The following is a 21,109-nucleotide window of genomic DNA, read 5'->3' on the forward strand; positions in this document are numbered from 1 at the left end:
GAAATTTAAAGCTTGTTTATTCTTTATCTACTCAAACCCTCTACCCATCTACCAAATTAACTCTCCTCTCTTGTGTAGGTGCCTTTCTTCCCAACATACCCACCCCTAAGACTGGGAGGTCCCCAAGAACATGGGCCACATCTTGATCTCCTCTATATCTCTGTATATTCCCTTCCCTTCCCACCCTTGAACATAGTCCAGTGACTTGGCAGGTGCTAAGTGTTCAGTAAATGGTGGCTGTAGTTCTGGTTGTGATTTATTATATGGTAGTCCTACACACACACACACACACACACACACACACAAATGGTGGTTGTAGTTCTGGTTGTGATTTATTATATGGTAGTCCTACACACACACACACACACAAATGGTGGTTGTAGTTCTGGTTGTGATTTATTATATGGTAGTCCTACACACACACACACACACACACACATTCATTTGGTACCTTTAGTAAGCTATAATCAAGAAAGATCTCGGACTTCAAGTTTGACCATACTTGCTATTTCAAGTTATGATGATTATTCTTTCTAAATACTTCTTAAACTTCTGCTATGGTCAAATGCAGACTATGGAGCCTCAGTCCCTACTTTCTACAGATTTTATAAAATATGCCCTCAACCAAGGATTCTAAACTTTATTTTTTAAAAGATTTTATTTATTTGAGAGGGAGAGTAAGAGAAAGAGAGAGAGCATGAGTGGGGTGAGGGGCAAAGGGAGAAGAAGACTCCCCCCTGATGAGGGAGCCTGACTCTGGGCTCAATCCCAGGACTCTAGGATCATGACCTGAGCTCAAGGCAGACACTCAATAGACTGAGCCACCCAGGTGCCTCGGGATTCTAAACTTTAATAATGTCCTCCTGAGTCTAAGAATTCATGTACTAAAGTGGGAGTTAAGAATTCTGTAGAACAAGGGGCGCCTGGGTGGCTCAGTGCGTGAACCATCTGCCTTTGGCAGAGGTCCTGATCTCAGGGTCCTGGGATTGAGCCTCACAGCAGGATCTCTGCTCAGCATGGAGTCTGCTCCCCGCCCCTGCCCCGCTCCTTCTCTTTCTCTCTCTCTCAAATAAATGAAATCTTTAAAAAAAAAAAAAAAAATTTGTAGAATGAGACTGAAGTAGAAACACAGGTCAAAAAATAAACTGACAAAATCAGTCCAGTTAAGAAAATAATAATAGTGGGGCGCCTGGGTGGCTCAGTGGGTTAAACCCTCTGCCTTCGGCTCGGGTCATGATCCCAGGGTTCTGGGATCAAGCCCTGCATTGGGCCCTCTGCTCGGCAGGAGGCCTGCTTCCTCCTCTCTCTCTGCCTGCCTCTCTGCCTACTTGTGATCTCTATCTGTCAAATAAATTAAAATAAAATCTTTAAAAAAAAAAAAGAAAGAAAATAATAATAGTTGCTATCATTTATTTAGATGATACCATGCGCCAGGAAAGGCGCTAAATGCTATTACATATTATACTGATTTAATCCTCACAGTAACAATAGCCCTGTGGGAATAATTTATTAAGGAAACTAAGGTTCAGACCTCCTCAGTCTGTTTCTCTTATACACACACACACACACACACACACACACACACACACATAAACACACGTGCTTTTTTTCCCTTGTAAATATATAGAATCTTGTAATCCCACAGATAACTCCCAATTTAACAGTTACAATTACTGTAAAAACAGAAATAACCAAACAGTGCCTAGGCAAGGTTTCTCCACAGATACTCCATAATGTCATACAACTTGAAATAATAACATTTTGATTCACTGCATTTACAAAACACCTTTCATCCAAGAAACAACATGTGATTCCTTAATACAGCTTCATCAATCTTCCTAACACCGAAGGTAGAGAAATGTAAAGTTTAATCATCTTGAATTTACAGAAGGAGAAAGCCACAATATTTAGGAAAGGCCTTGACTTGGCAGTGGGACTTGAATTCAGTGATTATGGCCTAGCAACACCATGTGGCTTAGTAAGCTCAGTTTAATAAACAATCATCCACCTAAGGCAAAGACTGATTCATGCTTTGAGAGTAACCAAGGAGAATGCAGGATTTCATTCATTATGCCAATGTCTGACTACCACTTGGTCTCATTAAAAGAAAAGTCTGGGGGCACCTGGGTGGCTCAGTCAGTTAAGCACCTGTCTTTGGCTCAGGACATGATCCCAGGATTCTGGGATGGAGCCTCACATTGGGCTCCCTGCTCAGCGGGGAGTCTGCTTCTACCTCTGCCCCTTACCCTGCTCATGTTCTCCCTATTTCTTTCACCCTCTCTCTCAAATAAATAAATAAAAATCTAAAAAAAAAAAAAAAAGAAAGAAAGAAAGGAAAGAAAAATTCTGGTAATTTCTTTGTTTCTCAGTTTACTCAATATTTTGTTTATCTGTAATGGTCACAGCGACTTGGGCTATTTGAAAATCACTTTTAAAAACATTTTAAAATTTAAATGTGATGTTATTGTAACCCTGACACTTTAAGAGGGGCACTGAGACATCTAAAGAAGAGGAAATGGGTGAGGGGACAAGAAATATTGTATTGGAGAGGCTTGAATGAGTTGGGAGAATTTAATTCAGAGACAAGACTAAGAGGGAATATAAATTTGTTCATCCACTCATTCATTCAAGCATTACTGACTATCTCCTATGTGCCAAGCATCACACTGGGAATTGGGAATTCAGTAATGAATACGCTACAGTCACTGCCCTCAAAGAGTAGAGAATCTACCAGGGGACAGAAACGATTGTAACACAATGTGCTAATGGCCACAGCAAAAGCAGGCATCAGGGCATTAGGGAAATTCATAGAGTAGGTACCTGGTATGGACTAGGAGGTGGGCTGTCATCAGAAGACAGCAACAGCATGGTTCCTCAAAGATGACCAAGGCAGGCCAGACTGAAGATGAAGCGGGGGAACAAAAAAAAGGAGGAAAGCGGGGAGGGCCAGGAGTAAAAGAAAACATGATCCACGGAGGGCACCATGCACTCATCAGCGAAGCTAGAATGTCAGGTAGGAAGGGGTAGAATGGGCAGGGGGCCTCCATGTGAGAGGCCGTTACTCATCTGCAGCCCCACTGATTTACAGAGCCTGAACTGCCTCAGCAGAGACAGAGCCGCTGGACTTCAGCAGGACTGAGAAGGGACAGATGTAGGGACTGGTAGATATGGCACTGAGGGAGGCCCAGGAAGCAGTGAAAGATGTTTGACAAGTTGGCAACTGGGTGGGTGCGGGAGAATTTGCTGAGACAGGAAATCTACAAGAAGTTCATTGGGAAGGAAGACAACAGAAGAGCCCCTAGAAGAACAGCTCTGCTCGGAGGGCCAGAAGAAATCTTTATGAATGGACGCTAAAAGGAGACCCATTTCGGCTCATGACAGAGAATGTTTTAAGACAGAGCTCTGTGAAAATGGACAGGCTGCCAAGGCCAATAAAGTGCATTCATGCTATAAGGGATATTCAGGAAGAGCCTGGATGACCATTTGGCAAGGGGTAGAGAATCAAGCACCGAAACAGAGCGGGATTAGATGGGTGCTTCTCAGACTCATTCCCCACGGTAGGGGGTCTTTTATAAACAGAGTGGCCATGGCACTGTCCAGCAGGCCATCTGATGGCTCACCAACACCAATACGCCAAGAGGAAAACTCAAACACAAGGCCATGCCCATCTGGCTTCAGTCTACCTCCTTCTCTACTGTCCCTCCAATGTTCTCCTCCCCCTGTCCACAACCCCCCAATCAGCAGCCCTCCCTGGGCTCCAGCTGGCTCTTGATGTGGCTAGGCCCTTCTTACCCTTCAGGCCATGAGAGAATGCCTCTCTCTACCCAAGAAGTCGACCCTGCCCATGCTGTCTAAATCTAAACATATCCCTGCACAGTGTTCTCTCCCTTCAAAACCTGCTTGCTTCCCTCATAACACTAATTACAAAGTGTGATTGTCTGTATATTTGTTTTTTTTTTTCCCTGTATGTCCATTAGATAGCAAGCTCTAGAGGATAAGGACCACGCTTGTATTTCTAGTGCACAGGACAGCCCCTACTGAATAGGTGGCACTCAATAAATACTTTTGATTAGTTATCAACATGGGACACAGAATACGACCAACCTAGGACAGCACATTCAAGTCTATGGTAGCTCTCTTTCAAAGTGTACTTCTCCCGGGGCGCCTGGGTGGCTCAGTGGGTTAAGCCGCTGCCTTCGGCTCGGGTCATGTTCTCAGGGTCCTGGGATCGAGTCCCGCATCGGGCTCTCTGCTCAGCAGGGAGCCTGCTTCCTCCTCTCTCTCTGCCTGCCTCTCTGCCTACTTGTGATCTCTCTCTGTCAAATAAATAAATAAATAATCTAAAAAAAAAAAACAAAAACAAAAAAAAACAAAGTGTACTTCTCCCATAACAGAAGTCACTATGGGAGGAAACCACCATCACCAGCCAGGAGACTGTTACATCCCTAGGAAAGAAGCTGCAACAAAAGGCTAAGAACCACTAGGTCAGACAGTCTTCAAATTTATGTCCAACCCCCAAATTGTATGAATATACACAGTAATTCTTTAAAAACCAAGCTAATTAAAAAAAAAAAAAAGCTAATTTACTCATGCTGTTAAAGCTAGATCTCAGAAAACTGAAAAGTTATCCTTGCCCCTTCTCTAACTGACCATTTTTTTCACCTCTATCCTGCTTTTTCTACCACGACAAAACGGGACCTAAGACACCAGAGAAAGACTTCGCTTGTCCTTAAGGCTCAGGGTGAGTCTGCCTGAATAACAACTTTTATGAAAGGAGTGGATAAAATTAAATGCTGGGTCTTCCTTGTGCTGAGTGTAACAAGTGACCCCAGGCCAGTGCCTCCACTCTGGGGCCACGGCTCACAGGCCCAACAAGCGTGAGGAGAGAAGCTGCAAAGGGCTAAGGCCAGGGCCAAGCCCTAGAATGAGGACTAAGAGATCTACCCCTTGTGCCCACAGGACAGATGAGTCTCTGGTGAATTACCAGGCTAAGTGTATTTTAAGACAGAATAAATTGTTTTAAAAGTTGTGTGCTCGCAGCAGGAAAGCTGGGGAGTAGACAGACTGACTCTGCAGTAAAGCAATGGAGGAAGTGACTCTGGGGGGAAGGAGGCAGGAGAGTAAAAGGAGAGCCACAAGGAGAGACTTTAAATTACCCTCAGGAAAGCTCCTGGCAAAAGAACCAAGACTCTGGGTTAAGGAGGGGTGGGGAAGGAAGAGGAGAAACCCAAACTCCATCTCAGCCAATAAAGGGCAATACTGGTTATAGCCCTAAACCCAGAGAAGCCTGGGCACAGAATGGAAGGGCGGCTGGATGCTGGCTTTTCAGTCATCAGTGGGAATCCTCAAATCCAGGGGATCACCTCAACGGGGTCATCTTCAAGTACGGCCATGTGACGTTTACTGGCTGAATAACCGCACGGAAAACCAGAAGGACCCAGAATTCTGTTGACTTAAGCAGGCTACTCCTTCTACCTGAGGATGGGATCATCTGGAAGTAAGTTTTCAGGCCTGTCAGAACACTTTGGAAAGGCTCTTGAGTGTTCGGCATCCCATGCCAGTGTGGGGAACTGCTAGCGTGAATTAATGAAGATGATCTTCCTTCTACAAATAGCTTCAATCTTTGGTATGACCAAAGATACAAAAAGAGCAAAGTGACTGGTCAATCTACTTCACTCTCCCCTTGCCTCTTTCTGGTGAGGATGTCAGGGGATAATGATACTGCCAAAAGACGGGAAGCAAGAAAAAAATAATGAGCATTACACAATTTATGAACTGGATCATCAAGGCATGAAAGGCACTGAAGTCAAAGGCAATGAATTTTCTGTGTAATTTGGAGACTGAAGGAACACCGTTCCACAGACCAACATTAATAGTTTGAAATGTCTCATTCCATCTTCCTCAGTGAGGCCCTTTCTCTCTAGTCAACACATAGCTATGATTACCCAACTAGTCAAATTTCTTCTCAGCCACATACCGCGTGGTCTTAGAGAAACGAGGGGTCATCCCCAGGCCTCTTCCGCACCCCTAACTCTGTAGATAAGCATGCTTACAGGCACACTTCACTTGCTTGCCCTCACCTATTGCTTGGGAGTGAGTCGGAGACTGCTGGGCTATCGTGTTGGGAGGGTCCAGCCCGGGTATTCACCTACAAGGAAAGAAAGAATCTCGATCAGTCTTGTGTTCTGAGGACACAGTTCCAATTAACCTATAATTTGCCACAAATTTCTCATTTCACTATGAAGGTTAATTAGCTTGTTGCTAGACAGACCCACGGTCAGAGTCTATTCAGTATATAGGTTACAGAACTGTACAACCCGTATATTACATAATACACTTTTCCTGTCATTATTCAAATACTTAGCATTGAAAAAAGGGAGAGATAAATGGGAAAATTTCAACTCACGGTCCAGAACAGAATTCAATTCACTGTTCTGTTTTGTTTCATATACAAAATGATATGTTCAAAAAAGAACATTAACAATATATCCAGAGGTTAGTGGTGAACCTCAAGTTTTCACATCTTTCCAGCTCCAAAGCCAAACAGAACACCCTAGCATATTTCTTATTCACTGGAAAATGAGATCCAAATAATTAATTATAAAATGCTTGACTCTAATACAATAGCTAGCTTTTCTTTCCAATGTAAAGCTATAAGCAGGAATCTGGAATTCAAAAGACACAGAACAATGAAAAGACATTAAAGAGATACATGTTTCTAGCATAAATATGTCAAAAGAAGAGGTGGGTATTCTGTGTGTGAGATGCTTATGTGCTTAATTAATCACTGAAATGAAATCTACTTTCATTCAAATAAATCGTTGTGGGCACCAGAACCTAGAATCATCCTGAAGAAATGGACCAACAAAAAAATTCCAAATATTAAAAAAAAATACAGCACCAAAACCCTCTATTCAAATATGTACACATACTGAGCAAATACTACAGATGAATCCCCCTCCACATCCCGTTTAAAAAAAAAAAAAAAAAAAGGAATCGCTTGTCAGAGCTTGAGAAAGTGCAGTTTTATTTGACATTTCAATAAGTGGAACACAGCATTACAAATCCATCTAACTTTACTGAAACAATTATTGAAATTCGTACCTTCAGGCCATGTATGTTCCGTTCCCCAGGAGGCTTGCAGGCTGAAACAGTAATTGACTAAATTGTAGAACACATCAGGGCCATTTACAAATTTGCTCAAAATGAATCGTTTAAAAAGAAATGAGGGTGACACCAAAATTAGCAGAGAGAAATGATTGAAAAGTGGCTCCCAAGACCCAAAGTGGGAATTATGAACCAGGGTTTTTAACTTGCAGGAGTGAGCATTTATAAATGCAAAGAGCTTTCTGACACCACCTCATATAAATTCCAATTTCTGCTTAAAACATATAAAAATCAAGTTAACTGAGCTAAAATGATTAGATTCCTTTCATAACTCAAATTTCTGCAATCTTTCCTCAACTCTATTACATTGTATATTTGCTATCACTTAAACTACTTTAAAAATAGCTAGGGTTTTGGTGGGGGGGTAGTAGCAGAAATCTTTTAATGCCAGAAAGATGGTTAGAGATTTTAGAATGGAATATTCAAGTTTGAATACCAGTTTGCACAGCAATAAGTAGTAAAATTTATTAAAATACAGAGATATCACTAATTTTACTACTTTTTTTCGTAAACCTTGACATCTAATATTTAAATCTAAAGATAAAACCATGCCAGGAAAAATAATATTAATTTCCTGACACCACCCTGAGTTACAGGGTAGTACTTTTCCAATTCAGCAAATGCTTCCTCATCATGTGTTAAAAATAAAAATGTGTCCTGCCCATTTTATAGGCTGCTTCCATCTGAAAACTACAGTGCCCTACAGATTGTATGTTAAGGGACTGTCAATTGTGATTGATTGTTTGAGGAAGAATATATTTGATTTTTTTCTCCTTTCTCAGATGTACATGTATTCTTCCTCTGTTTTAGACAACAAGAAAATAAAACTGTTTAATAAAGAGAAGATGTGGGTAATAATTACAAGGCATATCAGTTGTTTTAATATGTATATTTTGAGTATATTTAAATTTATCATTATTTTCCTAGAAAATACATCTAAACCTTAACAAAGAACTCTTATTTTCCCTAAAATACATTAAAATTAGGACTCCAAATCTACTTTCTGTAAAATGGAAATTAACTTTTTGAACAAAACCAAAATCACATATATTTGAGGCCTGGTCCTTAAAGGACCATTAATACTTCCTAAGACAACACTTCAGAGTATTTCCACTTAAGTACCCAGTACATTCATAAACTTCATTTAATAAAAAAGTGGCTAACCAAGGAATTAGAGACAGGCATCAACTCTTACCTCTTACCTTAACATCTGCCTCATTACTCAACCGGCTTCTCAAACCTTTATGACTAGAAATCTACACAATATTCAAAACACCCAGTAACCTCACATTTCCTAAAGTTATGGAGTCAGAAGGTACATAAAACTAGTAGATTTTCATCCTTATTAATATGTAACATATCTCTTAACTACAGAGAGCACAGGCATGAGCTGGGAGTTACCATCCAAGGCAACTGTATTACCTGGAATGAGGAGAACACCAATGTTCAAATAAAATCGTGTTCTCCTACCTTTCTCACTTGTTCAGTCTAGAGATTCTTTTCAGCCTGGGGCCTGACCAGAGAAACTAAGGTCTGGGGGCCTCTAACCAAATAGGTATTAACCCAGGCAGCCTGCCCAATATGTCTATCTATATCCTCGTTATAAGTGTGCATAATCTCATTTACGTACATAAAATATAGGTAAGTAAGCCCAAAGCAAGACTATTTGAAAAACTAAAAAGAGTTATACAGGAGTGCCTGCGTGGTTCAGTCAGTTGAGCAGCTGACTCTTGATTTTGGCTCGGGTCATGATCTCAGGGTTGGGAGATAGAGCCCCCGCATCCACTTGGCTCCATGCTCAGCGGGGAGTCTGCTTCTCTCCCTTTTCCCCTGCCCCTCCCTCCACTCACACATGCAAGCGCACACTCACGCTCGCTCTCTCCCTCTAAAATAAATAAATAAATCTTTTAAAATGAATAAATAAACAAAATAAGAATAGTTGTTCAATAGCATCCAAGAAACCAGAGAGACAGGGGGCTGAGTCTCGTATTTTAAAAAATTCAAGTCTGGCTTGAAAGAACTTTATTTAATAATTTATGGGAGCCTAACGGTCTGTACTAGGACCACATGTGACAATCACATCTCATACACCATCTTCTTTTAAGTATCTTCTCCCTGCAATATACTGTTCTCTGCACTTCTGCCAACCCCTCCAGTCTACCCCCATGCACACTCCATGGATATTTTCATTTAAATGCACTTCCACTTTAAGCAAATTATGACTTAAACAACATTCTTTTTTTTTTTTTTAAAGATTTTATTTATTTATTTGACAGAGAGAGATCACAAGTAGGTAGAGAGGCAGGCAGAGAGAGAGGAAGGGAAGCAGGCTCCCTGCTGAGCAGAGAGCCTGATGCGGGACTCGATCCCAGGACCCTGAGATCATGACCTGAGCCGAAGGCAGCAGCTTAACCCACTGAGCCACCCAGGCGCCCTTAAACAACATTCTTACTCAAAGGGTATACTAACCACTTACAGGCTGTTGTGGACTCTGAGGTTACTTAACCTCTCTGAACCTGCAGATTCTCATCTATACCATGGAATCAGTAATGCTGAATAGGCAGAAACATCAGGAGAATGAGAAATGATAACAGTTAAAGCAATATTAATGCCTACAGAGCATTAATAAATGGTCACTACTGCCAGGAGAGGCAGTACAATGGTGTGGACAATAAGACTGCAAAGGACAGTCGCTCACGAAATAAAAGCAAAAAAAAAAAAAAAAAGCCTGGAAAGATTTTTGGATGAAGGGAAATAAATCTTTTACTGGGGCAGGGGCAGGGGCGGGGAGACCACAAAGACCCACAACATCAGAACTATAATTTTCCACGTCATATTAGAAACTAGCATATTTTGCTACAACAAAAGAGTTATGATGTCAAGTAGGGAAACAATAAATTAAAATTTTCAGCTGGCAAAAAAAAAAAAAAAGTATGCTTTGTGGAGAAACAATTTTGAAACTTGCCCAAATTCTCCCATCACTGAAGATAACGAGAAATGATCTCCATCTCTTATTATTGGCCTAATGCACAAAAATGGCAACATTTGCTTTTCTACATTTGCTTTTCTCTTTTTCTTTTTCTGTTTTAGTTTTTAGTCTTCAGATACAAGAGAATTGAATTAATCATAATTTTTGTTTCAGACACACTATCAATGGCCCAATTTTATTTACTTACTTAGGTCTTTAATACATTCTTATTATATAAGTACTCCTAATTGCACTGCCCACCTTAATGCTAGAAAGCCATTACTCTGGAACCCAGACCTTCTTGTGGGCTAACCAAATCAGCTGCCCTTGGAGACTTGATCAGTGTAAATAAGAGTCTACTGGTTAATTGAGCCACTCAACTTCAGAGTGTTATAGGCAATGAAAGTCTAGAACGTTTAAATGAAAAACTCATACCACGATTATTTGTACAGTATCTGTTAACAAAGGTAAGTTTAACTTTTAATGATTTCAATTAAGTTATTTCTAGAAAAGTTACAACATTTCCTTATCTGCTCCGTCAGTTAGAAAATATGAATTCCAAGTGGGACAATGTATAGTGAGGGAAAGACTTAACGGCTTATATTACATGGTCAATTAAGTTGTTCTTTTTTTACGATTCTTCAAATTTTGAGGGAACATTCATGTACAGTTGATCAATTGTGTCTGACACAATGCTAGTTCTGCCCACCTAAAAGGGAAAACGAACATTATTTGACTAGGTGATTCACCAAAACTTACCCTCACCATCGAATATTTCTGGAGACTTAACAATTAAATTCCCATTTATGAAGATTCTCCATCATCTGGAAAACACCACCCCCAAAAAACCAAGCACCAAACACTATCAATTCTCCCCTAAAACCCTGCAGTAAATCTTTGCTTCTGTACCAGCTGAATGCTTTCTCCTCAACAGCAGCTTTGGCTCCCATCATGAGCCATAATTTATAAATATCCAAAATTAAAGTCATTCATTTGCCTTGGTTTAGAAACCATGTGGACCCCCAAAGAGTTCTTTAAGCCAATGTAAGTATGTACTTCAAAAACAAAAAACAATCTAGTTAGTTTAATTTACTCTAGTAAATTAGATATTTTATCTGCCATAACTATAATATAGCCTGCAATCCCCACGATAATGAATACTTCTTTTGTTTTTTCAAATTAAGAGCTAAACATCATGTTATGTGCATTTAAACCTTTGGAAAACATAACTGTTGATGAAACCGTTTACTGAAATAATCATTGTTGATTAGAATTTGTTCAACATTACCTCTCGGAAATATCTGCAGAGGCTCTATTAACTGTCCATTTACTTGCTGTTCCATTACTGTGGAATAATACTGCAAAGAGATTATAGAAAGAGATTACTCAGTAATGTATGAATACTGGAACAGACACTTATGGGCTGTTTAATTCATAGTACTTCTGTAAATTGCTGGTATATACATATCAGCCTCGAGAATACTTTTTTCCTATTTGCACATAAAAATGACTATAATGAATAAGCAGGATTGAAAGTCCAGCATAATGTTACCCTCCACATTGTCATTTATCTTCAAAAGTAAAACCGGTGATTAGGAATTCAGTATTTAATCTCGAGAAATATTTTGAAAATGATATGTATTAAAAATGACACAAAGCTTTTTAGTGGAAATTTCTCAAATTACCTCTTGTTCTTTTCTCTGGAAGACACTTTGCCTTAGCTTGGATCTATGTGCCAGGTAGTAGATCAAACATTATACGTATTTGTGTATAAAATGTACAGATAATGGAAATCTAAACCATAGAGACTGTGGGACAAGCAAACAAGATATGATCCATCCAAAGACAACAGGATTGATATGACAGAAAGCTGGCTCAGTTTTTTGTTTTGTTTTAAAATATTTTATTTATTTATTTGACAGACAGAGATCACAAGCAGGCAGAGAGGCAGGCAGAGAGAGAGGAGGAAGCAGGCTCCCTGCTGAGCAGAGAGCCCGATGCGGGGCTCGATCCCAGGACCCTGAGATCATGACCAGAGCCAAAGGCAGAGGCTTCAACCCACTGAGCCACCCAGGCGCCCCAAAAGCTGGCTCAGTTTTAAGCAAACATCTTTTATGCTCACTTTTATCAACACGTATAAGTATAAAACAAATGTCATTTAAAAATTCTGGACACATGGGGCGCCTAGGTGGCTCAGTGGGTTAAAGTCTCTGCCTTCGGCTCAGGTCATGACCCCAGAGTCCTGGGATAGAGCCCCGCATCGGGCTCTCTGCTCAGCAGGGAGCCTGCTTCCTCCTCTCTCTCTGCCTGTCTCTCTGCCTCCTTGTGATCTCTGTCTGTCAAATAAATAAATAAATAAAAATCTTTTAAAAATAAAATAAAATAAAATTCTGGACACAAAAAATTAGTTCCAAATGAAAAGGCTTTTAAACTCCTTCAGAAACACAAATTCATTCACCAAGTTGTATTATGGCCTGACACCCATTTTTCCTTAATAGCCTAAGTTAATAAATCTAAGTGGTGACCATATGTCCACCTAACTTAAAGATGGATTTTGTGTCCTCGTTTCTTTTAATACTTGACAAAGTGATGCTCTTGGTGGAAAAACATCAACGCTGAAAACCACCAATGTTGTGTTTTGAGGCGTTGTAACACACAGAGCGGAACTCTCCTTTAATTCTTGCTATTTTTTTTTATTTTTTTTAATGATTTTATTTATTTATTTGAGAGAGAGCGAGCATGAGAGGAAAGAGGTCAGCAGGAGAAGCAGACTCCCTGCTGAGCAGGGAGTCCGATGCGGGACTCGATCCCAGGACTCCAGGATCACGGCCCGAGCCGGAGGCAGTTGCCCAACCAACTGAGCCACCCAGGTGCCCCAAATTTTTTCTATTTCTATATTTAACACACACACATATTATGGAACTGCCACCTTTTTGGAAATTCTTCCTTGATAATCATTATTTGCTGACACTCCAAAAAAGACGTTTTTAGAAGATACAGACAGACATCTTCCTAAGGCCTTTATGCATATTAAAATTATTACAAAGTCATGGGTTTGTTTTTAGAAATAAAGGGGAGCCATGTAATTCTACATCATCTTGGGAATCACAAGTTAACGATCCAAGGCTCCTTATCCTAAAAACAAATCAAGTGGATTTTTGAAAGCTATGGATGGATACGAGTGTACCCTGCTCTCCAAGGGCCTCCAAACTAGAAAGAAAACAGATCCTCTCCTTCTGTGGATGTAGAAGCTTATATACATACAGCATAAACACTTGTGACACACACACTGGAGCACATACTAAGCTGAATGTCTTTCAGGAGACTATATTCCTTAAAACCACAGAAATATACTGTTCGCCATTACTCAAACAGTGATGACAAGTAAATGAAATATCCATCATGTAGGCTGTCAACCTTTTGGGACAGCAATAACTGTTAACAAGTAGTCTGGAAAAATTGTCCGAAAATGACTTGTCCTCAGCTCACAAGTATTTGAGGTTTCCGTGGAAAATTAAGATGCCAGTGGCTATTTGGAACATTGCTCAGGTATTCTTTTTAATGGGAAATTTGCCGGTTATTGATCCACAGCATGTACCCCCTTGGTTCTGGAAGGCTGCAAGCAACTTTCCAATCAGTGGCTGTCAAAAAAATTACTGCCTTTTTATACTGATACAAGACAACAGCAGTGGTGGTGTTCTCCTATAGTTAATGCTTTTCTTTAATTAACTGCTATGTACAATAGGTTAGTCATTTCAGTCATTTCATTCAGTCATTTCACTGCAGTCCTAGAAACCAAAACAAATAAAATATCCTTATGCTTTATCTAACAGATTAATTATAGAGTTGTCTGAAACTGGTGCTTGGGGTCAAGTTTGAAAACAAATAACCTCAAATGTAAAGGGTCAGAACAGGTGCAATGCATTTTTTTCCTACTATAAAACCTTGCACGCATGAAATTGGCCTGTTTTCCAACTTTATTTATTTACCTCACTAAATAAATAAATAAATAAATATAGTTTCCCTTTCATTTCAGATCTGTGCCAAATCAACTGGCAAACTATATATGCTTTTATAAACATTGTACATATTTTTTTAAGTCATCTATAACCATCTCTTTATGCTACCGCTTACACGGGCACGGTAATATTAAGTGCGCCACTTGCCAGTATCTCTAAAGCGAGTAGTTAGCATTTGTTTTTTGCTTTCTCCAATTCTTCCAAATCCAAGGGACTTTTTTTTTCCTGCTGAAATACTGGGCTTGATCTCTGTCTGTATTAGCAGAGAATCTTGTGGTAAAGTAATTCTGCATCAGAAACACACAGCAAAGGGTGGTAATTAATAAGCCCAGGGCCTGGGCCTATTCTAGGCAGGTGACTCAGGAGCAGGTCCTGTGAGGGCTGGCGGGCTGCCAGTGAGGGACAAGACCCAGGAGCTCGGGCTGTCGCATACGTAGCGTTCTCTGAGGAATAAGAATACAGCACGGGGCCACAGGTCTTTCCTGGCACAGAGCAATCCTGACAGGCCACAGGCCTGTGTCACCCGTGGACACAGGCAAGGGACTTGGGGAGTTAGAGGACCCCAGAGTGCAAGCCTGAGGACTGGCCGTTCCCCAGCAAACCAGCTCAGCGAGGAAACACTGGCTGCCCCTTGGATTACTCCTGTGAAATGAAGATGCTACAGAGCCAGAACAGCACCAGGAGACTCACTGAGGGACAGGAGATCGCCTCAGAGCCATGGAGCAAGCTGCTTCTCCACCCAGGTAGACTCAGTGTTTCAGAAATTCTCCCTTTAGGTCTCACTTACAGCAGCACGTGTCCTAGAAATTCTCCCTTTAGATAGCCTTTCCGATTTTGTTCTAAATAGTGATCAAATAAGCAATAGTGACTTTCACTAGCCCAAAACAAACTGAAGAAAACAAACAAAAACCTCAATCCTGTATGCCAAGACACTTTACATGGCTTGCACAGAAAAGTGACAAAGTGACACGATAACATTAATGGGGCCTAATCTGAAGCTATCCAAACGACTGCCCGAATGCAATCTCTATGACCCTATCCCGGCTTTTATTATCCTGAACACAGAGCCCTGCACACAGTAGGTGTTCAATAACTATCTCCTGACTGAGACGGGGCCTACTTCTGATTCTGCCACCTATTGCGTAGCCATTGATCCTCACCAAGCCCCAGCCTCCTCCAAATGAGAGGGAAGCGAGCTAGTCTATTACACAGAGTTGCCATGAAATCTACCCGCAGCAACACTATTTGGGAAGGCACTTTGTAAACTGCAATGCCTTACCGGTGGTTGAGAAATTAAAAAGTGAGCCTCCTACCGCTAAAACAACAGCACTTTCTTAATAGAAGTCTGCCCACATTTCAAAATACAAAAATAGTTAGGTACAAAAAGCACAAACTATGGTGCTCACACTGAATACATCAGCAGCAGTTACAAAATGTGTTTTCCGCTGGTATTCCTGGCAGAATCCGTTACACGGAGTAATTGCAGCAATAATCAATAAGCTAACTGAGTAAAAGATTAATCAGTTTTGTGATTGCTAATGGAATCTCCAGTACCAGACTCAGATTAGTTTCAGAGTCCCTCTGAGATGTTCTTCAAAATCCTTAAACAATTTTAATAAGGATGTGACAAAGTTTAGCACAGTTATCCAAAAATCTAATTAATTTGAAACAGAGGGCCAGATTCAACGAGGGGATAGCAAGTACAATTCTTGGTTTGTTTTGTTTGCAAGCTTATCAAACAGTGTTCCTATTTGTTATGAACCTAATTCTAACAGCACAATTCAGTCAATAATTACAACATTTTTTTTCTTCATGGAAATGTGCCACATAAAAGACTTGAGTTCTAAAACAGCACAGTTTAATTTTACAAGGCGCAAATTCTCTGTTAAAAGAGAGCAAAACGAGAGACGGAGAGAGAGAGATACACGCACACACATGGCTACTTATTGACCACCTACTGTGTACTCGTTTCACTAGAAGCTATTTATGTTTATTCATTTAATTTCTCGCAACCCTATTCCGTTCTGCAAGGGTCATTCACAGATGAAGCCAACAGTTTATCAGTGAATCCCCCCCCCGGCCAAAAATTACTTCTTTCATTCTAGTCCATACATAAAATGTATGTTTACTGTTTAAGAGTCAAAAGGTAAGTTATCTCTTATTTCTCGGACCTCAAAACATTTACATAAACCAGGCTACTGGGCAGCCTGCTGAGCCGGTGGGAGTGTGGCTTCTTCAGTCATACCCATGTATGACTGGTCAGGTCATGTCGCCGATCATTCACAGACTAGGGATGCAACGCACCGATGGGTGACCTCTGCCTCCTTCTTCAGCCCCTAGCTCTGGTTTTCCTCCTCCCTCTCTGACCAGTCTAAGCAGTTTCCTGTAAGTGGTTCTTTCCTCACCCCTCCTTTAAATGTTAGAGCTCCCCATGGTTTTTCATCAACCTTCTCTTCTTATTTCATACTCTCCTTGAGTTAACTTCAGCCACTCCAAAGGTTTCAATTACCAGAGGAGTCATTGAGACTAATTAGGAGCTGATGAATCACAAATCTTTATTTCCAGCCCAGATTTCTCTCCTAAGATTCGGAACATACCCAACTGGTTGTCCAGAGGCCCCTCAAATTCAACAAGTCTCTACCTCTCACACCTCTCCCTTATGCCCTACACCCATCTTCCACCACCCAGGCTCACTGTCTCAGTGAATGACATCACAAGGACCTAGTTTCCCAAGCCAGAAAGCTGGAAGGAAGCCAAACCCCCCCTCTTTCCTTCTTTCCCACACTCAATCGATCATCAGTTTTATTAACGCTACATCTTTCCAGCTTCTCAGTTCCTTCAAGCGAGGCCCTCCATGATCTAGTCTACCTTCCTTCCCAACCTCGTCACATACCCTCTCCTGCCTCCCTGTCCATGCCACACTGAATCACAGGGAGCGCCTCCTGAACGTACCAGTCGTCCTTACACTAGAGTGCAGACATACTCTTCTCTCTGCCTGAAATATCCTTCCCAGTCCCTTTGTCCTACCTTACTCCATTTAGACACTACGCTCTTTAGGAAGCCTTCTCTGTCTCCAAAGCTACACCAGGAGCTCCTTCTTATGCTCACAGAGTATCTAATGTTTAAGCATATTATAGCACTTATCACTCTGCTTGGTAATTATGAGTTTTCATATCCTCCCACACTGAACACTGATGGCTTCTTTGTTAATCTCCCTGAGCGGACCATGGCTCCTTTAAAGAATGAACTATATGTTCACTGTGCCTGTGCCAATCAGCACAGCACTTGGCTATCCCATAAATATTTAACTGTATAAAAGTGCTGTACCAATAACTGAGCACATCAATGCATGTGATCTCAGGTCCTAGTTCTACATTTACTAGCTCTATGACCTTGAGAAAGGTATGCAATTTGTGCCTCAGTAGTCTCCATTATAAAAATGAGGAATATAGGGACACCTGGGTGGCTCAGTAGGTTAACTGTCTGACTCTTGATCTCAGCTCAGGTCTTGATCTCAGGGTTGTGAGTTCAAGCCCTGCACTGGGCTCCACACTGCCCATGGAGCCTATTTAAAAAAAAAAAAAAAATGGGGGAAAATACTTGCCTTGCTCACCTCATAAAGGTATTAAAAAGATCAAAATCAAAGGAGCTGGTATATGGGAAATCTCCTATAAAGTACCTGAAAAAAAAATCTTGAAACAGGGCACAGGGCTATGACTCTCCCACTTCCCAACATTACATCAAAGAGAAAGGTTCATAACAATAGGGTAATATAGAAACCCCTAAATAAGATCACTTTTAGACCAAATACAGAGGTTGAATTTAACTGTTTATCAAGACTCAGTATTCCCTCCCATTCCCTCAATTATTACAGTACTACAAACAATAAGGTAATTAAAAGGGTATGATAAGGATCACATTGTCTATCTTTCTTCTGGAAGTTCATCAAGGGCAGGGGCCCTGTCTTGGGTATTTTATTATCTTGTAGGGCAGAGGTATTAAACTGGAGTCTCTATGAGTCTTAGGAGAGCTTTCAAATTCCTGAAATTACATGTGAAACATTGTGTTGTGTGAATTTTCTGGGGAAAGAATAAACAGCTTTCCTTACCTTCTCAAAAAGACCTGTGTCCCTAAAAACCCAAGACATCACTGCTGTATAGTGCCCAGCACTGACCCTTACACATGATAGTGTTCCACAAGTATTTAAGGGAAGGAGGCAGGTAAGAGCTGATGGAAACAAGGTAACTACTCTCATAGCTCATACCTCCTGACTCTGGCAAGCCTTACATACCGTACTGCATCAAATCAGGTTTATGTATTATGCTTCTAGACATATAACAGGACAGTTTCCTAAACCTCTCCTTAACATGCCTCCTAACAGACTTAGTACAGTGTTTCTACTTATAAGGAAAAAGCATGCTGGTTTTTTCCTACTAATGATAAAATTTTCAGATTCCTGCTCGGTCAATATTGCAAGCATACCCCATTATAAGAAGCCCAGTCAGTAATTACAGCAATAATCAATAAACTAACCAACTATTTGCAGTCCATAGTTAATTTATTAGTTTTCCCAGTGAAGAACCCAACAATCTAAACTGTTAAGTGGCTCTAAATTTAATTAGAACACTGCTTAGTGTGTCCTCAGTTATGCCTTTTTTTGATTATTTCTTGTTTCTATGACGTTGACCTCTTAGGATACATACAACTGCTCCAGAGTCAAAAGCAGCATAAAAAGCAAATCTATTTTGAATACCAAATTAATATCTGCATTTACTTACCTGGTTCCAGATCCCCCACTTCTCAAACAACTCCCCACACCCCTGCCTTGAGGGGCTACAATGTGCACATGCTCTTCCTTGAATGCCTCTGGACCAAGGATTCACATATGGTAATGGACTGGTTAGATGATGAGAAAGAAAAATCACAGTGAAGTCTTCCACTGAAAAGGTCAACAGGGAACAACCCTGGGGCCTGTTTATGGGCTAATATTATTGGATAGATGTATTTATTAATGATTTGGAAGTGAAAAAGACAGTAAGTTGGCCATGTTTAACGATAACACTGTTTGTTTTGGATAAAAAAACCATAAAGGGTGTTAGGGAGCTCCAGATGGTCTTAATACAGGTTTGGGTAGCCAATGGCAGATGAACTTCAACTTGGCTAAGTTTAAGGTAATGTGTGTTGGCAGAAGGGGTTTAAATTTGTATTCAGCAATGGGTCCAAAGTTTGTAGGATCCTCTTGGCTGCCACTTTCAGAGTCATCACCATGGTTAGCTTGGGACAGCGTCTATACTGACCTTGCATCTGATTTCTAGGCTGCAACAATTCTGTTATACCTCTAAAAAAGAAGTTTAAATACAGTAGTTCCCCCTTATCCATGGTTTTGCTTTCCATGACTTCAGTTACCCGTGGTCAAAGGCAGTCTGGAAACTAATGATTCTCCTTCTGACATGTCAATAGTAGGTCAATAGTAGCCTAACACCAGGTCACAATGCCTATGTCACTCAACTCACTTTATCTCTTACAGGCATTTTATCAGCTTTCAGCATCACAAGATGGGTGGGTATAGTACAATAAAGAATTTTGAGAGAGAGAGACACCACATTCACATTATTCTCACTGTAGTATACTGTTCTAATTGTTCTATCTTATTATCAGTCATCATTGTTAATCACCTACTGTGCCTAATTTATAAGTAAAACTTTACCACAGGAATGTATGTATAGGAAAACACATGGCATATATAGGGCTCAGGCATGCACTAGGGAGAATCCTAGAATTTATTCCCCAGAGGAAATGGGGGACTGCTGCAGTAGCTTCAGGGAACCTGTCACTTAAATAAAATAGGACCCTCAGGCCATGCAGACAGCAGGCCAAATGTGACATTCTCTTACACTCTATTTAGCCATTCCAATAGTGCTTGATAAAGATCCAACCTACCTCTCAACTTCTACTAAAAAATGAATAAATAAAAAGGCAGTGAGGAAAGAGTAAAGAACATATAAGTAGTAGAGAAACATATATATGGAAAGAAGCAACTCTATTTGAAATTTTCTATTATTTCAATTTATGCCTTTTTGGACATATTTCCTAGACTGATAATTTGCTGAATTTCTCGAACTTTACTGTAAGGCAGTGTATTTACATTCACCTTTCAGATATATGTAGAAAATACCCCTCTCATTTTCAATAAGACCAGCCTATGAGAACAGAGGTTTAGTAAGAGCTGCCAACAAGTGCCTAACAACTTGGTCTTGCTCCACAGCAAGCCACCTGCTGGAGGTCCAACATTTCCCTGCAGCCCACATCTCCTCTGAAGACAAGCTCCTAGCCATCGTCCCTCTGGGGCTAACTGAGGTACCACATGGTTCAGCTGCCTCATGTCAACTGCCTCCACACAGGACCCCAGAGGAACCAGCCTCCAGGCTACACTGAGTCCTTCACAGAGATGGAGCTGAACCAGAAGTATGGTCATGTTAACGACAGAATCCTGGTGATGCAAAGCACCCTACAGCACCCCGGTGTCCCCTGCCTGAGGCCTGCTTGTGCTTGCCTTTCCCTTTGCTTCCAGCAGCCACAACATAAACGCCCTGCTCTGATGCAAGCTTCTGTATGCTTCTGCTCCTCGCAAGCGAAGATGCCCAAAGATATCTCATAATGGGGGCTACCGACAGGGCTACCGCATTTCTGTCACTATTTGATGGGCATCCAAATGTCCCAGGCAGCACAAAGAAGGGAGTTAAAATAACCTACCTCTGAAAAAAAAAGGTTTTATTCTTTGACTAGGATGGGAAAAAAAACCAAAAACTTTACTTACAGCTTCGAACATGTTATTATTTGAGTAAAAAAAGAGGGCACGAGAGAGATTTCCAAAACCATTTATTTCATTCGGTTCACCTCTCCTTGTGCCATTTCCCCACCTTGCGAGGAAAACATTCTGCATTATCAGCTGTTC

General features: G+C 40.8%; 1 protein-coding gene across 1 annotated transcript in view; it reads right to left on the reverse strand.

Moving 5' to 3' along the window:
- The window catches only part of MAP2K5 (mitogen-activated protein kinase kinase 5), a 256,439-nt gene that overhangs the window by 208,098 nt on the left and 27,232 nt on the right, over positions 1–21,109 (reverse strand). The window contains exons 4-6 of the mRNA XM_044231754.1: positions 11,424–11,493; positions 7,105–7,145; positions 6,081–6,148 (exon numbers count right to left, since the gene is read on the reverse strand). Coding sequence (XP_044087689.1) covers positions 6,081–6,148; positions 7,105–7,145; positions 11,424–11,493 — 179 coding nt within the window. The remainder of the gene's footprint in view (positions 1–6,080; positions 6,149–7,104; positions 7,146–11,423; positions 11,494–21,109) is intronic.

Source organism: Neovison vison, chromosome 13, assembly GCF_020171115.1.
Source record: "Neovison vison isolate M4711 chromosome 13, ASM_NN_V1, whole genome shotgun sequence".
NCBI classification, from domain to species: Eukaryota; Metazoa; Chordata; class Mammalia; order Carnivora; family Mustelidae; genus Neogale; species Neogale vison.